The following is a 24068-nucleotide window of genomic DNA, read 5'->3' as shown; positions in this document are numbered from 1 at the left end:
TGGGCTTTGGAGTCAGATGGACCTGGATTTGAATCCTGGCTCTGCCACTTACATGCAATATGATGTAACTCATCTAAGGCTTGGTTTCCTCATCTGTAAAATGGGGCTGGTATTGCCTACCTCAAATGCTGTTTATAAATGCGCAAATCAGGTCTTAGAGAGATCATGTGACTTGCCCAGGACACATAGCTAGTGAGAGGTGAGGGCAGGTGCACATCCAGATCTTCTGATCATAAGTCTTGAGTTTTTCCCACTGATCTTCAAAGATTTAGTGAGGCTAGGTCTAAGGATAAGTAAATTAGCCTTTAGTTTGTGGAAGCATCACTGGAAAAAGTCACAGTGAGGTCCAGTAAAGGTGACTTTTAGTTTCCTGAGCCTTTGCTTCCTTGTGTATAAAACTGGACTAATATTGTAATAATTTGTACCAATATCCTAGGATTATTGTGAAGGATTAAATAAGATAATTCAAGTAAAGGGCTCATAGTAAGTGCTCTTAGATTTCAATCTTGAAATTCACTGAGGCTTGCTTTATGGTCCAGCCTATGGTCTACCTTTATGAATGGACCATGTGCACTTGAAAAGAACAGTTCTACAGTTGCTGGCTGGCTTGTTCAATAAATATCAATTAAGGTCTACTGCTATGCTACCCTAAACGTGCCCGATCTTGTCTGATCTCCGAAGTTAAGCAGGGTTGGGCTTGATTAGTACTTGGATGGGAGACCACCTAGGAATCCCAGTTGCCATAGGTGTTAAAAAAAAAAAAGGTCAATTAGGGCAATGTGGTTGATAGAGTGTTGTTTAGATTCTCTATGTCTTTACTGATTTTCTGCCTCACTGATCTATCAGTTGTTGAGAGATATTTAAACTAAGTATGATTATGAATTTATTTTTCCCTTTAAATCTGTCAGTTTTTGCTTCATCTCTTGAAGCTTTGTTATTAGTCTCTTACATATTTCTGATTTTTATGTCTTCCTGCTGTATCGATCATTTCATCTTTATGAAATGTCCTTCTTTAACTCTGGCAATGCTCTTTGTTTTGAAGTTTACTTTATCTGATATTTATAGAACCAGTCTAACCTTCTTATGATTACTGTTTGTCTGATATATCTTTTCCAGTTCTTTTATTGTCAGTCTATCTGAGACTTTATATGTAAGTGTAACTCTCATAGACAGCATACAGTTGGGTCTTGCTTTTTTTTGACAACCTCTGCTTATATTTAGTGTTTAGTTTGTTCACGATTAACATAATTATTGGTATGTTTTGATTTAGGTCTACTATTTTACTATTTGTCTTCTGTTTGTTCTGTATGTCCTTTGTCCTTCTGTTTTTCCTTTCCAGACTTCTTTTGGGTTAATCGAATATATATTTTAGAATTTAATTTTAATTAATCTATTGGCTCTTTAGCTGTGCCTCTTTACATTATTTTTTTTAGTGGCTACTCTAGGGAGTAGCTACATGTTTACATTATACATATATATTCAATATACATCCTTAGCTTTCTGCAGTCAATTTAGAGTTAAATTGTGTATATAAAAAAAATCTAAGAACCTTGCATAGGTTCATTTACCACCCCTTACCATCTTTTATGCTGTATTGTCATATGTGCTGCATCTGTAAGCTAAGAACCCTATAATGTGTTGATAATTTTCCTTTAAACCATCGTATATGTATTTTTTAAAAATTAAGAGGAAAATATGGTCAAATATTTACCCATGTATTTGCCCTTTCTGGAGTTCTTCAGGGATCCAAGTTTTCATCAGCCTGAAGAACTTTAGCATCAGTCTTTACTGATTGCTTCTTCTCTTGAGTATGGGTCATATTTTCCTGTTCCTTTATATGTCTAATAATTTTGGAATATACCCTGGACATTGTGATTGATATATTGCAGATACTCTGGATTCTGTTTATTATTCCAAAGAATGTAGGTTTTTTGTTTGTTTGTTTGTTTGTTTAGTGGAGAGTTGACTTGGCTAAATTCATACTCCAAGTTCTGTCTGTCTCCTTTGTGATGAGCAGCCGCTAGAACTCAGTTCAGTTTTTCAGCCTTAGGTGAGCTGCTTGTAGTCCACGCCACACATGGCTATTTCAGGGGTCAGACAGAGATTTGCACAATTTACATGTAGAATTTGGGGCTCCTTCTCTGTGGCTTTCTTTTTGAGGCTTTTCCCACCCTCACTTCCCCCTCCATGGTACCCCTCAACTCTTTCCCCTGGTTCTTCAAGCCAGCACGATTGTGAGTTTGTTTTGGGATTTCAGCTGCCCTGTGTGGTGCTAGCTGGCATCTGTCCTCAGGTGAAAAGCTTTAAGAAATGGAAAACTCAGTGCCATTTCCTTCTTCAATGTGTCAACTTTCCTCTAGTTTCTGCCTATTTTGGTTACCCTCCGGTGTCTCCAGGTAATTTTGAAAACGTACCTCTCTTATCCAGGGTTGTTACCTGTGAGAGGATATGGTCTGATAGAGGATACGCCACCATCATCAGAAGTGCTTACCATTATTACGAATGCAGGTTTTCAGTATTTACTGAATAGCCCGAGAACCTAGCACATGGAGGATGCACCCAGTTGTTCTACAAGGTGGTAACTCCCAGCTCAACGCCACAAGAAGCAGAAATTGGGAACAGGTTTCACGTCCCTTATTTTTACTTTCTGTTTACTTACGTACACATGATCTATGTCACCTCTGCTTTGTGTTTCCCAAAATTCACAACTCTTAGAGCACAAAGTTATTTCTTTCTTGGAACTCAGTGAACTGTTTTTATGTTGGAAAAATAGTTTTCTTTGTTTATAGCTTTCTTCAGGCTTCCCTACTGGATGCAAGTTGAAGCCATCCTCTCATCTGGGCCCTTGGGATGCCCGAGCCTAGAGGTGGTAAGATAGGAAGGAATAGCTGCTTTAGGGAGATAAGGGCCCACATAGTTGACATAAATAGCTTCTCACAAGGGACCAGTTACCTGTCTGTAAAGATGACTCAAATTATCCTCAAAGGAATCAGTGATCAGCTTTGAAGGAGATCACTTTGCTTCTATTGGACCAGGGGTAGGTCCAATTGTTCTCATCTACCATGAAGATTTATTGACGGCCTACTATCTGTAAGGCAGAATTTGTTACAGATACATGGGCTGTTATGGGCTGGATGTTTGTGTCCTCCCAAACTTCATATGTTGAAGCTCTGATCCCCAATGTGATGGTGTTTGGAGGTAGGGCCTTTGAGGGGTAATTATATTTAGTAGATGAGGTCATGAGGTTGAGGCCTCATGATGGGACAGAGGGACAAAGAAAAAAGGCAAAGACCAAATACATATTATTATAAATTATGATATCATAGATGGGAATAGAGGGAATAGACCAGGATATAACATTTATATGATCCCTCAGCACCCTCTCTTTTCTTTATCTCAAGTGCTTATTGCTTGTTTAATGTCTGTTTTCTCTACTGGACTGTAAGCTCCCTGAGGAAAGAGATTCTGATTCTCTTCTTCTCCATTTTAGCCTCCAGATGCCCAGCACAGACAATTTACTGTTACTTTTAATCTATTACGAAGCTCCATCATCCATACATGCAGGATCTAACCCTGTGCTTGAACATAGTAGGCACTGGGCAGATGTTTTTTGAATGAGAGGGAGAAAAAAAAGAATGCAGCGAGAGGTGGCTTCAGTTTTGGTGGTCTGTGAGTGGAAGCCCCTTAACCCTGCCCTCAAGAACGTCCCTCGGGAGGCTTGTATAATTCAGGACTCTTTTGTGGTAAGTGTCAGGAACCAACTCAAACCAGCTCATGAAAAAGGACTTATCAGCTTATATGACTAGCACATTCAAGGATGCAGCTAGTTTAGGCATGAAAGGGTCAGGGCCTGAATAATGTTGCTGAACTCTGTGTGGCTTTCCATCCCTTTTGTTTTGTTTTCCTCGGCATGTTCGTTTCATTCTCTGTGCAGTGGGAAAGATGGCTACTACTCGTCACAAGAAGAAAAGCTTTGAGTTTATAATCTAAAAAAAGGAAAGTCTCCTTCCCTCCCCAGGTCCATTTATTAAGTCTCAGGCAAGATTCTGATTGGCCCAATTTGGGTCATATGTCTAATTCTTACTCAGTCACTGATTGGCTAGCCTGCACGTGCCTGCTGCTGTATTGGGTAGCCTCTATACAGTTGGGTGGAAGCTGAATGGGTTCTTTAAAGGAGGGCATGCCAAACATAAACATGCATGTAATAAGGGCTCTTTTATTCAAATCTAATAATATTTCATTCACCATATAACTTCTTGATTTATTGATGTCTGGCAAAATTGGGAAGTCTTTGATATTGAAGGAGGGTCCTTTGATCACGGAAAGTTGTGCTGAGACAGTTTAGTTTTGCATAGACGCAGATCCCTTTCAAGTGCAGAGTGTTTGATCTTGCAGAGTGTTTGAGATACCTGTGTGTCTTGCTGACTTGCACAGGCTACTTGTGGCTTTCCTGAAGGAAAGACAGACATCAGACTTCTGAGTTTCCACCAGTTAATGTCAGGCAACCACATAATATGTAGCCACTGAGTCTCCAGGCACTCTCTTCCTTTATCTAACTTACTCATGCTGCTTCTCCTTTTCCCTTTCTTTTTAATTGATCCCTTAGTATAGGTACACCAAGTGGTGTAAAACCATAGCTATATTTTACTTAAAGTGACTTGATGGGTGTGTTCTGCAGTTATCTCTGTAATTTGCTTATTAGTAATAGCTAATACAGATATTATGCCTGTTCTTACAAATTTACCTTCAAAACCACCTTTATAATTTGTCCCTGGTGCCTATCTCTCTTGTCTATTGCTGTGTAACAAACTACTCCAAAACTTAGTGGCCTAGAACAAAGACAGTTATTTTGCTCATAAATATGAACTTTTGGGGGGGCTTGGCAGTGACAGCTCATTTCTGCTCCACGTGGGGAGGTCAACTGTGGAGGGTCAACCAGGGCTGGACCATCCATTTCCAAGATGGTGTACCCACGGGGCTGCCAGTTGGTGCCGGCTGTCACATGGCTGTCTCATGGTATGGTGGTTGGGTTCCCAGAGAGGAGGTAGAAGTTGCCGGCCTCCTAGGGCCTGTGCCCAGAAACTGGCCTGGCATCACTTCTACCATGTTCTTTTAGTCAAAACAGTCCGAGGCCATTCTAATTCAAGAGGAAGGGGACATGGACCTCACATCTTGATAGGAGTTGCCAAAGAAATTTTGTCCATCTTTAATCTACCACAGCGCCTCACGGCAGGCTTCTGGGCACCTTTTCCTTTCCTGATAGACTGACTTATTTAAAACGTAAACATGGCTGATGTTAAGGGGCTCATCTCATAGATTTTTGTAGTTGCTTTATTTCTAAACCACAATGACAGATTATTACATACTCTGAACACTCTGAGATATTGCATTGTCATTATTTTGTTATTGGTGGTGGACTTTGCTGCATCTAATTAATCTATAATGCTTTGGAATGACTTGAGAGGCTGGTCTGCGATGGTAACAGTAAAGGGAATGAAAAAGCAGTCGACACACTTGATTTTGCAGTTCTCACTAAATTTGGGGCTTCCTTAGAAGAGTAGGCAAATCAGTCTTATTTATGCAGAACTGAGAAAGGAGCGAGACATTCTGTTGGTCCTTTCTTCCCTGCTTAAATACATCTGTTGCATGCTATTTTTTATTTCAGGCTTGATGGATTGGTCGTGTGATGTACTTGGATTAAATACTTGGGCTAAGGCATCTCATATATTTGCCCATCAACTTCACTTTGCAGCAGATTTACATTCCGTCTGGGATGCCAGATTGAATTAAATGCTTTTTTAAAGCCTGCAGTCTGACAAAAACCATTCCCCAGTCAGCATTTTCACCATACTTAAAAAATAAGCATCTGCAGTCATATGATGCTGCTTATAGTTTCTTTTCTAGAGAAGATTCCAATTTGGCTTTTGGAGTTGATGCTGTGATTGGTCAGAGATCAGAGGAGCCGGAGGCTGAAGCCTGGTGAAGGCCGATGGTCCAGACTCCAGAGCTTTCCTGTTCCCATCTGGAGTCATGCCATCCAGCCTGGATCACAGGACATCTGGTTTGATGTGATGGGTTAATACTCTTTCCGAGGGTACCTTTTTCGTAATCAGCATTTCAACACTTCTCTGCCCTCCTGTGGGAACCACACACTTTCCTAGGTTTGAGAATTGTTTGTTCTCTTAATTTCTTGTCACCCAGTGTTCACATGAAAGAAACTCAGGGATGGTGATGTGGAAATGCTTGCTTTAATGAGTGAATATATGGAGGATGGCTTGAAGGAGGTGGATTTAAAAGTACCACACCACTTGCTGTGTAATTGTTCGCAGCCTCAGGTTGCTGTAAAATGGGGATAGTAATATCTACCTCTTAGGGCTGTGGTAAGAATTAAATTAATGTAGGTAAGCTATTTAGTGCACGTATTAGTTATCTATTGCTGAGTAACAGATAACTTCCCACGAAATTTAGCAGCTTAAAACAATAAACATTATCACAAAGTTTCTGTGGACCAGGAATCAGAGAGCTGCTTAGCTGTGTGGTTCTGGCTCAGGGTCTTTCATGCGACTGTGTTCAAGGTCGTGGCCAGAGCTGCAGTCATCTGAAGGCTGGACTGGGGTAGGGCTGCTGATATGTCTAGTTCCTTGCCATATGGGCCTCTCTGTACTGGATGTCCTTTTGACATGGCAGGTAGCCTTCCACAGTGAGGGAAGAGAGGGAGGCGGGGGGAAGGGGGAGGGAAAGGAAAAGCACAGTCTCCATGGATGAACTCCACAGTCTTTTTTATAATTTAATCTTGAAAATGACATCGTCATTTCTGCTGTATTTTATTTGCTAGAAGTGAATCACTAAGTCCAGCCCACACCCAAAAGAAGATGCCTAAGCTCCACCTCTTTGGGGGAGGAGTATCAAAGAATTTGTGGACATAAAACCATGACAACACAGTTCTGGGCATGTAGTACCCATTCAATAAATGAGTAGATGTTATGATTAGCTTAGCAGACAAATTCACTTCCTGGTGATTCAGTTTCTAGGCAGTTTTAGGCACACCCTAATTTTATCAGGTAAAAGGAATTTGGGGCTCTATAGTGGATTAGAGATGACACCCAGGAGGCCTCCACAAAATGAGGATTTTAATCTTTCATTTCTATCACATGCAAGGGAAAATTTCTTCCACAGATTTCTGCTGTTATGCTGGGTCATTGACTCTAGGAGAGGAGCAAATGCCACTTAAAATTCACTTCTCAAGACTGAGAACACTTCCTCCCCTGACACTTGGTACGGTGTCTTCCTAGTTAGGGAGAAGGGATGATGCCGTGAACATCACCTGGACCAAGGGAGCAGAGCATAGCCTGTGGGTAGGGTACCTAGCTCCACTCACCCCCAGCAATTTTAAATTCCAAAAAACAGAGATGGTTTTTAAAAATAAATGTTTTTATTTCACTATTATCACAATTTTGGACAAAAGAGGAAAAAGCAAAGTGAAAAAATAACCTCTACAACCTAATAAACCACTGATGACGTTTTGTGATGTTGCCTTTCCATAGCTTCCCCTGTGCATAGTTCTCTATTTATATTTTTATACAGTTCAAAGTAGTCGTGACAAGTTCACATCCCGCTTCTCTTCACTTAACTTTCTTACGCATGTATTTGTATTACACGATCTTTCACTTTTTAGTTTTTGAGAGCCGTATAATATTCCTTTGGGTAAATGTACCATAGTTTACTTCATTTTTCTCATTTATTTTTATCAGTTCTTTATATTATAAAGATATTTATTTTTATGTTACATTCTGCTGTAATTATTTCTTGCCCATGTTGTCTTGCCTTTTAATTTTTACCATTTTCTTTAAAATAGTCACATTGACTAGGTACAGGCTAGATGGATGTACCTGGAAATGTTAAATCTTTTCCTCGGGAGAATTACTCTGTTGCTTCTAAATTGGAAAGACCTCTTTTTTATTATAGTACCCCACCACCCATCTCCAGTTCCTCTATAGCTTTAAAAAATTCATCTTGAAGTACAGTATGAAATAGGGCCTAAAATGAGACTTATTTTCTTTTTCAACATTTATTGCGCAGTTCTGTACGATCTTTTCCATTGATTTGTGATTTCTTTTTAAAATCACCTCTGTTTTACTTAGAATAGGGTCTATTTCTGGCCTCTTTTTTCATCGATTTGTGTATTTTGCACCAGTATTTTTGTAATATTAAAAAACAGAAGGAATGAATGAAGTCAGTCCTTGGCTAGTAGAGGAACTTGATCCAGCTGGAAATGATTAGATATACTAGGAGAGGGACTAGATGGGACCTCCAGCAAATGCAGGAATGATCTCCATAGGAAAAGAGTATTTCTGTTTGAAGCCAACTATTAAAATTTACAATACAGGGGACATTGCTCAGACATCTCTAGTCAGCTGAGCTAGAATGGAACCATGTCTTATTAAACACAAATAAGGCTGGCTGATATTTTGATGGAATTAACAATTTGGCAGATGATGGGAAAAGCAGCAGATGTCACATTCAGGCATCAGTAAACTATTTGTTATCGTACCTCAAATGTTTATTGAAATGAGCGGCTCAGCCAACCTTTAGTAACTGGGTAGGCAAGATGTTTGCAACAGCATTTGATATCATGCATACAGTCCTAATTAAAAGATTTATTTTAAAAATGGTTTTGGGAAAGGAAGGGAGGGCTGACAGACCTAATTTTGGTTTACCTGTAATCTTTCTGAGTTACAGTGAACTCAACACCCTGGGATTAGGGAGGCGGGCAAACTATGCCAAGTATTGTCATGGGGTAAACACCTCCTGCCCACAGGCTAAGGTGGCTGGGGTTTCATTGTTCTAACTCTGCAAATGACTGGAAGGGAGGCGGCAACGGGGCAGATGGAACAAGGAAATTTGGACCTAGCAGAGAGAGTGTTTCTGGAAAAAGGCGGTGGAGCCAGAAAGTCCGCATCCCTTGAATTCCGGGTGGCTACCTGGAGGGCTAATAAGAACCAGTGAGAAAGCAATCAGTTATGATCCCGGGCCTTGAAAAATCACCATGATTATTTTATGTACAAATGCTTTCCCATGGCTCACTCATAATAGGACTGAAATGCCTGACAAGAGAGGAAAGCAGGGAATAGGTTCCTGGTGAGGAAGGACAATGAAGAACTAGAACAGCAAAGGGAACCGGAAATTGAATTCATCATCCTTATCATACAAGTGCATTTATAAAATGTCTCTGCACAAGCTGAGCGGGGCTCTGTTCAAACAGCGGGGTGAATCACCTCCAAAAGAATGCCCACTGAAAGACCATGTGGTGACAGTTTTACCAAATGTGATGGGCCAGGCCAGAGGCCAGGTGTTGTCCAGGATGCCAGGGGGCAGGAGGAAAGAGCACAGAGATAGAAGATAAGTCAGGGAGTTCAGTCTGGGGAATCCCTGCTCAGATGACTATCTGCCAGATGATAGCCTCTGGGCCTGTGAGGATTAGCCCAGCCCCCTAGCCCCCTTTCTGAAACCAGAGAGGGGTGGGGAGAAGCAGCTGTGGTGCAGTGGACCAAGTAGAAACTTCTGGCTGGGACCCTGGGAGTCACCTAGCCTCTCTGAGCTGGTGCCTTCATTGCGGGTGATAGTCCTACCTGCTCTATACGATCGAGGATATTAGAGCTTGTTTTAAAGAGCCTGACACAAACCCTTATGAAGATGAGGATGGGTTTTACTTGTGAAATGCTCCATGGATGGGCGGGATCTGGGCCCCTCTGAAGAGTAGACCAGAAGGAAAAAGAACCACAGGGCACTTGATGGGCACAGAACTGAGGCCAGCCTGGTGCTTGGTGACAGTTCACTTGTGGCAAGCCGGGCTGTGGAAGGTGGCTCTCACCTGGCAGAGGCTGCCTTTCTCCAGACCTCGCCTCCTGGCCACCTACGGACTGACCAGGAGGGGAGGAGACCACAGCGTGGCCGCCCTTCAGCCCTTACATGCCCTGTGTGTGGCTTCGGTGCGGTCACTGCAATGACCTGAGTGGTCTTCAGCAGTCTCACGTCGGGGCGCGTGGGGAAGAGGGCTGACGTGGGTCTGGGTGGGAGAGGCCTGGCTGTCACAGCTCTTCCTTATTGCTGTTGAGGGGCTGGACCAGAGGCCCTGGATCCTGGGGGTGACCTACTGGCCCATGGGAGCCAGGCCACTGGCCACTGTCCTCCCTGTGCTTGCCCGCAGTGGCGTAGTCCTGCTGGAGCCCACGCTCCACTCTGTGCTGCCGGAGGCTCTCGGTTCCCACCAGCCCCTGCGTTCTCAGATACCCCAGCTGGCAAAAGGGTGGCAGCTTCTGGCGTGTTAGGGTGAACAGGAAACAGGACTCTACACAAAAGCAAAAGGAGATGAATGAGTTGGGCTCAGAGGTGTGGGGAGAGGTGCAGGAGGAGGAGCCCCTGGTGCTCTGGGGTCCTTGCCCATTCCCTTCCATCCCTGAGCTTGGAGCTGACTTTTCTGGGTACCTCATGTCTGACCTGAGTGTCATGGAACCTGGCTCCCTACCCTCCACCCGATGTTCCAAAAATAGGCTGCCCTGACTTTTGGGAGGAACAAGGCTTAGAAATGAAAGCAAACCACAGAAATGACTCAGCTCCCAGAGGCTGGGCCCAGCAGTGTGCTCTGCATGGAGCCAGGCCGGGGCAGGGGCTCCGCGGCTCGGGAGTGGACCCTCAGCCCTCTGGGAAGCTAGCCCAGGTGGGCCAGGAACTTGGTGGTCAGTCCCATTTTGAGCTGAGAGCTGCCTGTAAAGATTTATTTCCTCAATAATACTGAAGTTGCAAATGCCGTGTGTGGGCCTTGTGCTCAGCACCGTGGGGATTACAAAGACAAAACTGGTCAGTCCGCGTCTATGATTTATCCTCATCTATGCCACAGCACAGTTGGCGCGTAGGTCAAATCTGACCAATCAGGAAATCGTGTGATACTTATTATTTAGAAATATGAAAAAACAACCAGAAGAGCTAGAAGTAGTTTCTTCTGGGGAATGAGAATGAAAGTGGGAAAAAAGCCTTTTAGCCAAGTATTATGTAACTTTGATTAAAAAAAAAAAAAGAAAAGATGAGAGATATGGGCTCCAGTCTTCTGAGGCATATAGGACAAGATGGGAAGATAGAGTGTCAAAAAACAGCATGAATCTTTTATCTCAAAAAAAAAAAGCAACAAAAAAACGGGTACATTGCAAAGCATGCTGTGAGCTTACATAGGTGAACAGGCTGTAAAGCGCTACACAAATATCTCCTACTTTATTTCTGACTTAGAGCACAGAGGGCCCTTGGCAGAACAGGCCATGACAATCCTCTCTGAGCAAGCAAGCCGGCAGACGTCGGGGGGAGGCTGGTAGAGAGGCAGCAGGGTAGCTGTCAAGTATCACCTTCTGATGGCGTACATCACCCCTTCTGCAGGGGCCATGGGGCAGAGAAGCTTAGCAGAATCTGGGGCCAGAACTAGCAGCTGCACATCAGTTAGTAGGGCAGAGGGAAAGCCCACCTTCTGCCAGCTGGTCCTTTGCCAGGAGGATTCTTCCAAGCTCAAGGCAGTGACACATAGTGGCGTGTACTGTTGAACAGTAGTTAGGAGGCTATAGGGCCTGTGACAATGCTTTGGTAGGAGCTATATAATTCAGGGTAGGAATATACTCCCTAAGAGGCACTGGCATCTTTGCATACTCCTGAAACCTTAAGAAACAGGATGAGATTTTATAGTTCAGGTCTCTAGAGCTATAACATGTAATTTCATGTGTAAGTATATGGTCAAGGTTGATAGTTTGCAGAATGCTAGTTCTCTGCTCTATGAATTACCTCTGGGTGTCTACATATGTTTAGACTATTCGTTTAACCTATTGTTTTAAGCTATCTCCCTTAATATATGCTTTTTTTTTCAAAGTGGACTGAGGATGCCACCTGGGGATGAAATGAGGACACTTCCTCTCTGACCTGTAGGCCAGGGTACTATTTCTCTAACTTGATCTGATATGAATAGTGCTTGATATACAACTGGTGTTCAACAGATGTTTGTCGAACAGAAGAGTAGATATCTTGGGCATTCAGGGGTTAAAAAAAAGCAGACAAAAATTTGACTTGTTTCAGTCTGTTCTCTCTCTGGATCATTAGACTTCTCTCCCCGGATCCCTCTGTGGGCCTGGCTGTCGGAGCTATCGTCCAGTTCACCAGTTCTCTATCTCTGTCTGTATTTTTATGTTGAGCTTCTAATTACAAATTTAGTTTTTCATTTCCAGAAGTTTTATGTGGATCTTTCTCAAAACTATCCAGTCAATTGTATTTTCAATAATCTTTTTTATTTCTTTACATAATTTAGACAAACTTTATATCTTCTATCTGACCACTCTAATTCCCGCAGTCTTTTTGGTTTGGTCCTACAGTTTGCTGTTTCTGCTGACACTCCCTCATGGTGGTGTGAGTCCTTATGTGTTAAGTGATTTTTTGCTTGGGAATTCATGATCCTTGTAACTTTATTTGTGGGAATTTTTTTTGTGTGTGGCCTAGTTTTAAAGTGTGTTTCTCCACAGAAGACTTGATTTACTTCCGTCATTTCTGCATCACAATGCTGATATGAAGTTTGGCCCCAAACTCCCATGACCGAGGCCTAGTGGTTGGAAATTCTCAGGGGAGATTTCCCGCCAGCCTACCCAGAGCCGACAAGCATGCGTCTCCACCGTCTCCCTCTGGGGAGTGTTTTTTTGCCTCCTAGTTTATGTACTGAGATCCAAGCTCCTTGGAGGGTGTCTAAACAGACCTCTCACCCTGCTACGGCCTCACCTTCTCAACCGCAAGAGCTGCTCAGTTACCCAGGCTCTAGGCTACTGATGACCAGCAGGTAACCCACGACCAGCTTGGGTTCATGCTTTTCCTAGTATCTGGCCTCTGGGAAGTTAACTTATTTTCTTGCCAGTGCTTTAAACTCCTCAGGGCATGGTTCTATCTGTCCCCTTTCAACCTCTAGCCCAGTCCCTTTGTCCCTCTGGGAACTTAAGTTACCTGCATAGAAGCTTCGCAAATCAGTGTCCAAACAGTTCTCCAGAAAGCGCCGCAGAGGTAGAATGTGGCCCAGTGGGGCGGTCCAGTCTGTCAAGAAGTCTTCCACGATGTGGTGGATAGCCGTGGGCCGAGGCAGGGGCCAGTCAGCGGGGCGGAACCTGACCTCCTGCTCTGTTGGGGAGAAGTGGGGCCGCGTCAGAGCCCAGAGGCTGGGCTTCCCATCCCGGAGTGGATGGCATGGTTCCCGCACGTCCCCAGTGCCTCCCTCCTTCCTCCCCTCCCACCGCCCCCAGCCTTCCTGATACACCTCTGTGCCGGTTGTGGTCAGCTTGGTCAACAGCCATCTCCAAATATTTGGCAGGTTAGCATGAGAAAGCAGGACAAGACTTATCCCTTGTGGTATCAGGGGGCAGAACTAAGACTAATCACTTGAACTTGGTGTGCTTCTAAGACTCACATGGACTGAGGTCTGTTGTGGCTGCTTCAGAACTGGTCTGTGAGGGGACTTGGGCCCTGAATCCAAAGGGGTCTTGGAGCTCATCTAGCCCACTTCCCACCTGGTGTGGACTCCCTTCGTGGTGTCCCTGCCAGACAGATGGCCTCAGGTCACGACCCCACTATCCCTGTGCTGGGAAACCCACTGACGGATGGCTTTGACTCTTAGTTGCTTTTTATGTTGAATGTAAACCTGTGTCCTGTCACTTCTCCTGTTGATCTTACCTCTGCCCCTTTTTAGATCATTCTATTTTTAGATCGTCCTCTTCCAAGTGACAGTCTTTCAAGTTCTGAAGCAGGAGTTGTGTTCCTTGGGCGGTTTATCTCTTGGTAGCTCCTCTGTGCCAGGTACCATGCTGGCATTCTGTATATATTATCTCATTTACCCTCATATAATTCTGCAAGGCGGGTCTATTAGCCCCACTTTACAGATGAGGATGCTGAGGCTCGGAGAGGTTAAAAGTGGTCCGAGGTTACACAGCCAGGCAAGGACAGACGTGGGAATACTGCGCGGCTTTTCTGTACTCTGTTACTACAGTCCTGCGTTAACCGGTTCCAGTTCCTTTCCCTGCTCCTTCTAACAGTCACTCTCCAAGTCCCCCCGCCCCACTCCATGGTCAGCCTCCTTTGGGGACACACAGCAAGACGGTGTTCCTCTTACTGTGTGGTACCTGGGGCATGACACTCCATGCGTGGCCTGCCCAGGTCATGGTATAGCCCAGAATCTGGGAAATCGCTTACCATTCTTGGACCTTCTGTCCTCTTTGGTCTCTGGGCAGAGTACCCAGTCGTCCCCCTCTGACAGCTCAGAGTGTTGTGGGAGGGCTTAATCAGGTGACAACCTGAGACACAGTGAAGTCCGAGGGGCACCTAGCTCAAGAAAGCTCACGCTCAGGGGAAGGCAGGGACCAGCTTACCGGTGGGGAGATGCCTGTAGTAGTAGACGACAGGGTGGAGGAAGTTGGACTGCCAGGCGTCTTCCGTGTGCCCCACGGACCGATCATAGAAGAAGACGTCCTTGTCGGGCCCGGAGAAATTCCTGCCGTACTCCATGCTGATGACGAAGAGCCCGTGCCTGGCCTTCCTTCCCGTGATTGCCTCCAGCTGGGCCAGCATCTGCATGGGGAACTCCTCCAGGTACTCAAATGCTGCGGCGTTCCTGGGGATAACGGCAAAGTAGGCGGGAAGACCCTCGGTGCTGGCAGAGACGAGAGGTGAGTGTGTGCCATGGGGTGTGTGTGTCTCTCTCCCTCCAAGAAGCAACCACCAAACAGCGTGCAGACTCTGATCAGCCCCACACATCTCACTTTCCCATTACCTAACAGCTGAGCTGACTTACACGTGGGGTAGATTCTGGAAAACTGAGTAAGCTGCAGTGGCTATCGGGGGACAGGGTGACCTAGGCTGAGGAAAGAGTAACGGGAAAGCCTGGGACAGGGTGGATGCCCTGGTGTGTTCAAGGGATAGGAAGGAGGTCAGGGTGGCTGAGTGGAGCTGAGGGGGAGGGGCAGGAGAGAGGGTTGAGGAGGTCCGTGGGGGCAGGTCGAAGAGGGCTTGTGTGTGCTGTGCCATGATGGGAACTTCTGGTTTCATGCAGATTGAAGGGAAGCCACTGGCCCCTGGAGAGTATTGAGCAGAGAAGACTTCACGTGACTCATGTTTTAAAAGGGTCACCCGGCCACCGAGTTGAGAGCCGACCACTGCTATACCAGTACAGGTCAGAAATGCTGGTGGTCTGGATCAGGGTGGCAGGGGTGGAGCTGGTGAGAGGCGGTCGGGTTCCAGACATAATTTGAAGGTAGAGCTGATGGGATTGACGCAGTGTGAATGAGGGGTGTGACAGAGGCATCAAGGACGATAGGGGATTTCCCGCCGAATGTTCTATGAGTCCCTGAACTTCGTGTGCTTTGGACCAGGCTGCTCCCTAAAGGTTCTTCCTCTGCTCCTCGCCTGCCGCCTGTCCTTTGAGGCCTGTCTACTCCCTTGCACATTGTTCCCTGCTCAGGAAGTGTCCCCTTAGCAAGTGACTGATAGGAGCCAACTCGGTCCTGGCCCTAGGGAATTCTTAAATCAGACTGACGGTGCAGTCACCGCTCACCTGCTTGGTGCCGAATGCTTTCCACGCATTGCCGCCACTCCTTCCTACAGTCCTGCAGGGTAGGGGCTATCATCCCCATTTTGCAGATGCTAGAAAGGCTCAGAGAGGCTAACTAACTTGCCCAAGGTCACGCGGGTGGAAAGAGGCATAACTAGGATTCGCACCCACGTCTGTCTGTCTGTCTGCAGGGTTTGTGGTCTTAATTTCACCGATTTTTCCTCAGAATAAATCCCCACAACCCCCTCCTATCCCTCCTCGGGCTTCATCTGAGGAAGGAACTGCTAGGCTGGCTATTCCACACCTGGAAGAGGAAGGGAAGAGCTAGGACAGGCTAGGCAGGCAGAAGGGAGAGTGGTGGGGACTCACTCCTTCACTAGGACGACATCGGCCAGTACACTGAACATCTGGTAGAGCCCAGAAGCCTCATTCACGCGCCGGAGGATGGAGCTGGTCAGCTGTGTGATGGGGTGCTCTGTGGAGGGCCAGGCGATGCCGTGGTGGCGATGCTCCAGTAGCCGGTGAACAGCACGCACTGAAATGGCCAGAGGGAGGAACGGCATGCTGGCTGTTAAGAATTTATCTACTGCCATCAGGAGAGACATAAGGTCCCCATTAACTTCTCTGAACTGTATGCATGGCGCCAAGAAGATGCCTTTAGAGTGGGGTCAGCAAATGGTTTCTGCAAAGGGCCAGATGGGAAGCATTTGCGGCTTTGCAGAGTCTGTTGCATTACTCGATTCTACCTCTGGTGTGACAGCAGCCACAGAGAGCTAAATGAAGGGGTGCGGCTGGATTTGGTCCCCAGGCCAGCGTGTACACATCCCTGCTTTAGTCCATTTGCATATGAAAGTCCCACCGCTATCACTCCACATGTGGTATGTCCAAACCAGACTCAGGGCCTTCTCTGGGACCTCCCCGCTTCTTAAAGATCCCATTTCTAGCAGAGACTCGCAAACCTTTGCTCCCTCTCCTTCACAGCCTAAATCCAATCTGTCAACTAAGTTCTATTTTGAGATGCTTTGTATACGCGTGTTAAGGATAGAAAAGCAACAGCTATCTAAAACAGGGAGATGTTTTTCTGTATACCTGGGGCTGCTGCATACAGGTGTGAAATTGGGGCACTGTACACAGGTGCCTGCTCTTCCAAAACAAATCAACACAACACCCAAATCCAATAGAGGCAGTGACACAGACAATCCACATGACAGGGGACGCAGCTGGCCCACAGTCACAGGAAGATGTGCAGCCTCACTAGACATCTGGCTTTTTGGAGGGAACAATGGTCAGGCCATGTTTTGCAAAAAGTTAAAGAATTACACAGTTAGAGAAGTCTCGGGACAGTGTCCTGACCAAAAGAGCATATGTGTGAAGAAATGAAATCTTGAGAGAGCCTGGCGCAGTTTGAAAAGCAGGAGGGGGGCCAGGCTGAAGTGTTGCCCTGTGCAAGCCTCCGAAGGCTGTGCCCGGGAGCTGCAACTCCCCCAGCGACATGGCGGGCCACTCGAGATTTGTGAGCAGAGGAAAGGTATGACTTTTTTTAAAAGGAAGGTTGTTTTGGTGGGTACTATGGTGGCTGGATGGGAAGCCATAAAGACCAGTGGCAGGAAGACCATTCAGAAGAGACGAAGAGTCGCCAAGTCAGGAGAGTGAGGCAGTGATGGGGAGACACAGGAGCGGGGTGGGCAGGGCTCCCGGCACGTCCTACCTTCCACGAGGTTAGTCTGGGCCGCCCACCTTTCATCTCTTGTTGTTTTACTCAGCCTGTTTTCTGCTCGTCTCCCAAGACTTGTTTCTCAGCTGAATGATGAGCAGGGTCCGGGCAGAATGTACTGGGTCCTGCCACACTGCCCCTCTCTCAGGTAGGGTCCTCAGCTAGTAGTGGTGACCACAGCAATCGGTGGCCTATACACCCAGGACTGTTTCCCATCTGCCTGAAGCTTAGTGGTTAGCTATGAGCGTTACAGTCAGGCAGGCGTGGATTCAAATTCCACCTCTGCCATCCACTGGTTGGGTGACTTTGGGCATATCACTTAACTCCTCTGTGTCCTAATTTCCTTATCTGCGAAATGGAGTTAGAATAACAGAATCTGTCTCATGGGGCTGTTACGAGGATTAAGTATGTGAAGTGGGGAAAGAGCAGGGGACAGAAGGAAGCAAGAGAGATGGTGGGTGCAGGGAGAGTGACGTGCACAGGAGCGATGATGACACAGCTGAAGAGACACGCTTATTCTGTGTGTGCACTCAATTTGCAAATATTCTGCTTTGCAGACCGCTAACACTCTCCCTGGTCTCCTCCTCTGATAACACGCATGAGCTATAAAATATATCATCTGGAAATCAACAGCAAAACATGATCATCTTTCCCTGCCAAACTGGAAGGAGAGCAAAATGCAAAAACGAGCATGAAGGCAGAGCAAGGCATCGAACTGAATACAGAAATGTCGGGATGCGGGACCATCATGGTATTTACAGCAAAATTAACCAGCTCATGTAACACCCGCCATACAATAAAGCAGCCATCCAACGGTCTACCCAGAGTGCGGAAAAATCATACCCTCAGTACCTACACTTCTGTTAAAGAATATAATCCAACTGAAATTTATTGGTACCCAAAAAGTCTGTGTGTGTGATGCTTCAGGGCTGCACGGTCTGTGGGGACAGCCTGATTGAGTCCTTACAACAGCCCCTTGCGGGCGGGGGAGTGCCCCTTGCTCTTATCTCTGGCGTCAGGGTGTCCCACAGAGGCTTAGAGAGGTTAGGAAGCCTCACCTGTGAGGGCACCCTGCTGGGCAGGAGCCCAGGTTAGCATTCCTCAAGCTCCATGTTCTCGCTAACATGTGGCACCTCTCCAGCACAGGGCACAGGCATGTAACATGCTGCCCCAGGTGTATGTACTTTTTTTTTTACAAAAGCTATTAATCAATTAATTAATTAATTAATGGTGACACTGGTTAATGAAATCCAATAAATTTCAGCTGTGCAGGTGTACATACTTTTATACCGTATCTGATGCTTTTCTAGACATATCCTCAGACCACGAAAACCCGCGGCTGTCTGACCCAGACAGGGAATTTATGACAGTTGACATCTGATGAGCAATCCCTTTAAGGCTGCTGGGAATCAGGCAGACCCTGGGATGGTTCTGTCTGGGCTCACCTGTATATCTGAATCCATGGATGAAGCCCCCGGCTGACTTCCGGTAGTCCACAGAGTGGCTGGCGGTACCCAGGACAAAAAGACCCCGGCTTCCTTTGGACTCGTAGCTAGGTCTGACCAGTGGATACTTCTTGCGGAACTCACCCCCTGAAGAGAGTCTGAGGGACCTGTGAGTAGAAAGGGTTGTTAATAAAAATTGCTGCTGTGCCTGAAACACTAATTACAGGTCTGGCATTGAGGCTGTGCTTTTTGTTCCTTATTGCATTTAAACCACATCACAATTGCTGGAGGCGGGTATAATCATTTCCATTTAACAGGTGGAGTCACTGAGGCTCAGGGTAAAGACGTGGTGGGTCAGAGACAGGGCCAGGATTCAATCTGGATTCAAGGCTGGGCTCTGGGCTAAGACTGGGCCTTGTGTGACCTGATGATTGGACAGGAGGCTCTGGCTCAGGCCCTCCAGGTTTCTCTTTGTCTGCCTGTGCCTTGGCCAGAAGGAAAGTGAGACACTGGTTGGATTCTTTGATACTAGGCCTTGCCCAGGTCCTGGGGCAGTAATGTCTAAAGATGAGGCTCCACAAAACAGCTCTTCGAAATACAATTATAAATAATTTCAGCAGCTAACATTTTCTTGAGAATGTGATACATGCCAAGTGCTTTCTTATATTCGTCCTCACAATAGCCCTATGAGAAAGAAACAATGGTTCCCATTTCAGTGACAAGAAAGTGGAGCCCAGCGTGGTTAAGTAACTTTCCCAGAGCTCACTGGTTCGGTCAGAAAGAATCAAGGATTGACCCCACAGCCTGTGCTCTTGGCCACTGCACTGTCTTTCAGCAGATTCACCTCCTGGTTCGGTCTGAGCTTGTTTTCCCATCTCCCGGGTGGAGGATCAGAACGCAGGTGAAGACCCGCCACTGCTGCTGCTCCAGGAGGGAGGGTCTGAGGGCCAGCTGGGAGCCCGGTGGACAGAGAGCTTGTGCCTGGGTGGGAAACGAGGCAGCATCCTCACCCATGCTGAGGGTGGCATCCTGAAAACCCTGTCGCTGGCACTGCTGGATGGGGACACTGCTCCCAGGGGAGGCGGCAGAGGGATTTGCTACAACTTTCTAGCCCCTCCCCCAAGAGGACTCACTTGTTGAAAATGGAGAAGTCGAAGTTCCAGCCCAGGCAGCGGATGACCCGGTCGTAGGCCACACGCATGGCAAAATTGTCATTGTCGTCCTGGGGGAGGGCGATGGCATCGGTGCTCTGGTTGCCCTCCTCCAAGTAGAACTTTAGGGTGATGTGGAACTTGCCCTCGCGGTCCTTCACGATGGCCAGATCTGTCAGGTCGGACTCCAGCAAGCCGTCCAGCGACTTCAGCTGGTAGGTGTCCAGCAGGCCATTGTTGATGGCCCTGGGGCCGAGGGGACATGCCAGGAAAGAGAAAGGAGTCTATAGAGGGTACAAGGGGACTCAGAGGAAGGGGTGGTCAGTCCAGCTGGGGTCAGGGACAGCTTAGAGGGGTCAGAGTACAGAATACACGAGCAGCAGCCGCGTGGCATACCTGAGGTCGCCTACATAGTGGGTGGCCCAGGAAAGCCGGACCCGGGAGCGGCTCAGCATGTGGATGAAGTTGGTGACACCCAAGATGTTCTCTGCCGTCTCAAAAGCAGAGTTCCCACGGCCCAGGATCAGCACATTCTGACCCTCGAAGTCCTTGGGGTCCAGGGACACGGACTCGTAACCTTCCACATATTCAGAGCCAGGGAAGTCAACCAGGTTGGGGACCGACAAACCGGTGGCGACAAGAAGGACGCTACAAGTAGGGGACAGAAGGAAGATGGCTTAGTCTCGTAGCTCTAAGACACTAAGTAAGAATTTCTCTTTGTACCTGCCACCTGGCTCGCCTGCCTCACCTGCCTCACCCAGACTGCTGGCTCCTAAAAGAGAAGACATTCACTCATCCGTTTACTGACCTACCGCAGTGTACCTAAGACTTCACCCCTCACTGAGCTCACTCCAGTGGACCGTTTCCCTGACTCCTCCCTGGAATTATACCAGGTACTAGAATTAATGACTCTCTGACAGAAGCTGGCACCATCAGAAATCAAATAATTCACCCCATTTGAACACAGAGGTTGACCAAATATCTCTCAGTGACAGAGAATGAGATCTGATGTCCCCTTTTACCTGACTTGCCTGGCAGATGCAGGCATCTGCTGAGCAGTGATCCTCTACCAGGCCCTGTACTAGTGTTTTATGCATCATCTTCCTGCTCGGAGCAGCCCTGATTGGTGTTACCTGTCATGCTTTACAGGTGAGGAGACACATGCTCTGTGGGGGCCCATGACCTCCAAAGCACCTAAGACAGCAGATCCAGACTCTGACCACAGATCAGCCTGATGCCTGTTCTCGATATTGGTGGGGACTGCGGTCTTGTGCTGGGCAGCCCTCCGGGAAGCTGGATCCCGCCAGCCTGCGTTAAAATGGTTTGATCACAGAGTGGTTTCAAAAACTGAACTGGATGGCCTGTAGAAGGGGCATGTGCAGCCCCTACCGTTCTGCATTTTCTGACCCTTGTCCACTCTGCTCATACCTGGCTTCTCTATGTTGCAGCACACTGTCTAAATGCAAGGGTCCAAACTGGCCCAACACTTCCTTCCCTGGGCTGTAACAAGCAAGGAACATGGCTGGGGCTCTGGCAAAAGACACGAGAAGATGAACTCTGAGCACCTGCCTGGAGCCACGTGCTAGGCTAATGGCCAGGAAGTGAGAGGCAGTCTGGTGCAGTGGAAAGCACATGGGCTTTGGGGTCACGAAGATAGGAGCTCAAATTGCAGCTGTACTGCTTAAAAGCTGTGTGACACAGCATCAGTCACTCAACTTCTCTGAGCTCTAGTTCTTCATCTGTAAAATAGGGATCAGTGAACCACCCTTATAAGGTCCTGGTGGGGATGAAACAAGTTCAGTAGAGAGAGGACTCTGAATTTGGGTCGTTTACATGACATTAAGCTTTTTACAAGCTAAAACAATGCTGGTAGCACTGCCTAGAGGTCCTCCCACACTAAGCCACTCTAACACTGGCTCCAGCATTTCCCAGGATGTGTTTGGGGAACACTAGTTCCAGATGTTCTACAAACAGGGTTTTGAGGATAATCTTAGACAATGCTGAACGTCCAATGTTGAAGTGTCACGGTGAATATGAAGATATTAAAGGCTGACAAATCCCGAAGGAAAGACTTGGTTAGTATTTTCCAAATATATTTGATCACAATTTAGGACACGTGGGAAATGATGGCTGAGCACGAATTTCAGCGAATGCAGAATAGGTGGCAGATTTCTCCCATTCCTCCCACACCAAGAGGCCAATGAAGGGGTTCCTCCTGGAGAGGCGCCAGCTCGGCAGGTGAGCCCTGGGACCGGGTTCCTTACCTGCACTGGTATGCCTGACCCTTCTGGTCGGTCAGGATGAAGTAATGGCCGTTCCAGGCCTGTGGATCCTTGTCCAGAGTGACGTGGGCAATGGTTGTGTTGTACAGTACGTGGAGCCCCAGCCTGTCTGCGAAGTCGCCCAGGTAGCGCACCATTTCGCTGGCATCCGGGAAGTAGGCCTGGGAATAGTGTCTGAAGAGCAGCCGGGGGTCGTGGCTGAGCAGAGAGTTCCAGTCGTGGCGGAGGTTGAACTCGGAGTTGGCCCTGCCTGTGTACCGCTTGTTGATGCTGATGAGCTTGCGGTGCCGCGGGTAACGGGTGAAGAAGCTGCCTGGCCCCGGGGTGCGTTCGAACACCACGTAGTCCCTCCCGGCCCGCTGCAGGAAGTAGGCCATCTGCAGGCCCGCGGGCCCGGCGCCCAGGACGCAGTAGTCCCGGTGTGGGGGTGCCGAGGCCTTAGCCGGGTACAGGGTGAGAGCCGGGTACAGGGCGATGGTTAGAAGCAGCCCCGGGGAGCCCCACAGTGGGGCCGCGAGGGAGAGGCTCATCCTGCTGCAGACCAGATGGGTGAGGCCTTGGACCACAGATGGCCTAAGGCGCGGAAAAATGAGTGAGGAACAGGGCCCTGGAAAGAGGCAGAGGCTTGCCTTGAGCGCTCACTGCGATTCCGGGTGGAGCCAGGACAAGAACCCAAGGACCTCTGAGCTCATTTGCTACGACTCCATAGGTTTAAGCTCGGATCTGGAGCTCCTCCCAGGAATCTCCAACCCCTCCACCTCCTTCAAGTCCTCGGTTACCAGGGGCGCCAGCCCTCTTCTTATAGCCATGGTAGTAAGAGGGCGGGTGTTAACCCAATTTCTCCCTAATTTAAAAGAAGTCCGACACCCCTCCTGTGCTCTCCCCAGGTTAGACTTTCGAGGGGCAGATCTCTTTGGCCACGACCCCGCCCTCGGGCTTCAGCCCGAAGGAGTCGTGTCCTGAAAGGACCCCTCCAGGTGCGCCGGTCTCTTTGGCCACGCGACAGAGATGCCTAGTACACCTGCTGCCACGCGGGCGCGAGGCCGCCCTCCTGCTAGTGCGCACTCTCTCGGAGCCGCTCCCCCAGCCTGCGCGGGGCTCGCGCCCGCAGCTCCGACCTCCCCGGCCCACCTGCCCACTCCCTACCCAGGAGCTCGCACCTCGCAGCCGCTCCGTAGCCAGCGCGCGGAGTGAGACCGGTATGTGTGTGCACAGCCCGCTGGCGCCCCGGAGCCGCCCCGCCCCTCCAGCGCGGCCAATGGCAGGGGGCGGGGTCACGTGCGCGGCGCGAGGCACGTCGGGGGCGGTCTGCGGCAGTGGTCTCTAGGCCGCAGTGAAGAGGGCCGCACGTGCAGGCCCCAGTGGCGCTCTCAGCTCGGGGTGGCAGGGACCAGAGAAGCCATCCAGCAGAGGCTTGGGCTCTTGTTTTAAAGCTGTGCTTTTTCACTTATGAGGCATGGGAGCAGATGATTTTTTTTGGAGAAAATCCCAGCTCTTACACTGCACCATTAATATAGCCAAAGACTAGTTGGCTACCCATGTTTTGGGGGCTGGAAACCAGGTTAGAGAAGCTAGAACAGAAAAACCAATTAACGAGTGTTTGCCATTGTGGACAAAAAAAGGGGTTTTACAGAAAGTAACCTCAGCGATCTGATCATGTATTCCTAACTGGGCAGGCCATGGTGGGTAGTCACGCCCACCATGTAGTAACTTCTTTAGTAAAAGGTTTATCTTTGCCTTAAAGCAAGCCCAGTCCATAGGTTCTGTGTATCTAGGTTAACACATCTTTGATATGCCTCTTTTCAGACCCCCTCAAGTGAAACTATTAAGAGAGCACATAATCTTAACTGTGTAATCCAGTCCTTGCCT

At 47.8% G+C, this 24068-nt stretch overlaps 1 protein-coding gene, 1 long non-coding RNA gene and 1 pseudogene across 3 annotated transcripts; 2 read left to right on the top strand and 1 right to left on the bottom strand.

Annotated features, from left to right (window-relative positions):
• The first annotated feature begins 630 nt into the window (after positions 1–630).
• On the top strand, positions 631–749 carry LOC120615271 (uncharacterized; annotated as a pseudogene).
• Positions 750–8052: 7303 nt separating this feature from the next.
• FOXRED2 (FAD dependent oxidoreductase domain containing 2) lies at positions 8053–23436 on the bottom strand. Its single transcript, XM_039877777.1, has 9 exons — positions 23360–23436; positions 22182–22772; positions 20314–20565; positions 19900–20163; positions 18767–18933; positions 15977–16142; positions 14430–14671; positions 13018–13188; positions 8053–10348 (listed from the first exon to the last, which is right to left on the bottom strand). The coding sequence occupies exons 2-9, from the start codon at positions 22727–22729 to the stop codon at positions 10089–10091; spliced, it is 2070 nt and encodes a 689-aa protein (XP_039733711.1). The 5' UTR covers positions 22730–22772; positions 23360–23436; the 3' UTR covers positions 8053–10088.
• LOC120614866 (uncharacterized) lies at positions 14635–18516 on the top strand. Of its 2 annotated transcripts, XR_005656092.1 has the most exons (3): positions 14635–14726; positions 15110–15229; positions 17879–18516. It is a non-coding gene; the product is annotated as an uncharacterized LOC120614866 (long non-coding RNA). The 2 variants fall into 2 exon arrangements; XR_005656091.1 differs by having other exon boundaries at positions 14668–15229.
• Positions 23437–24068: the final 632 nt, after the last annotated feature.

This window comes from Pteropus medius, unplaced genomic scaffold (genome assembly GCF_902729225.1).
Source record: "Pteropus medius unplaced genomic scaffold, Ma_sr-lr_union100, whole genome shotgun sequence".
Classification (NCBI taxonomy): domain Eukaryota; kingdom Metazoa; phylum Chordata; class Mammalia; order Chiroptera; family Pteropodidae; genus Pteropus; species Pteropus medius.
This window is presented reverse-complemented; position numbering and strand designations above follow the sequence as displayed.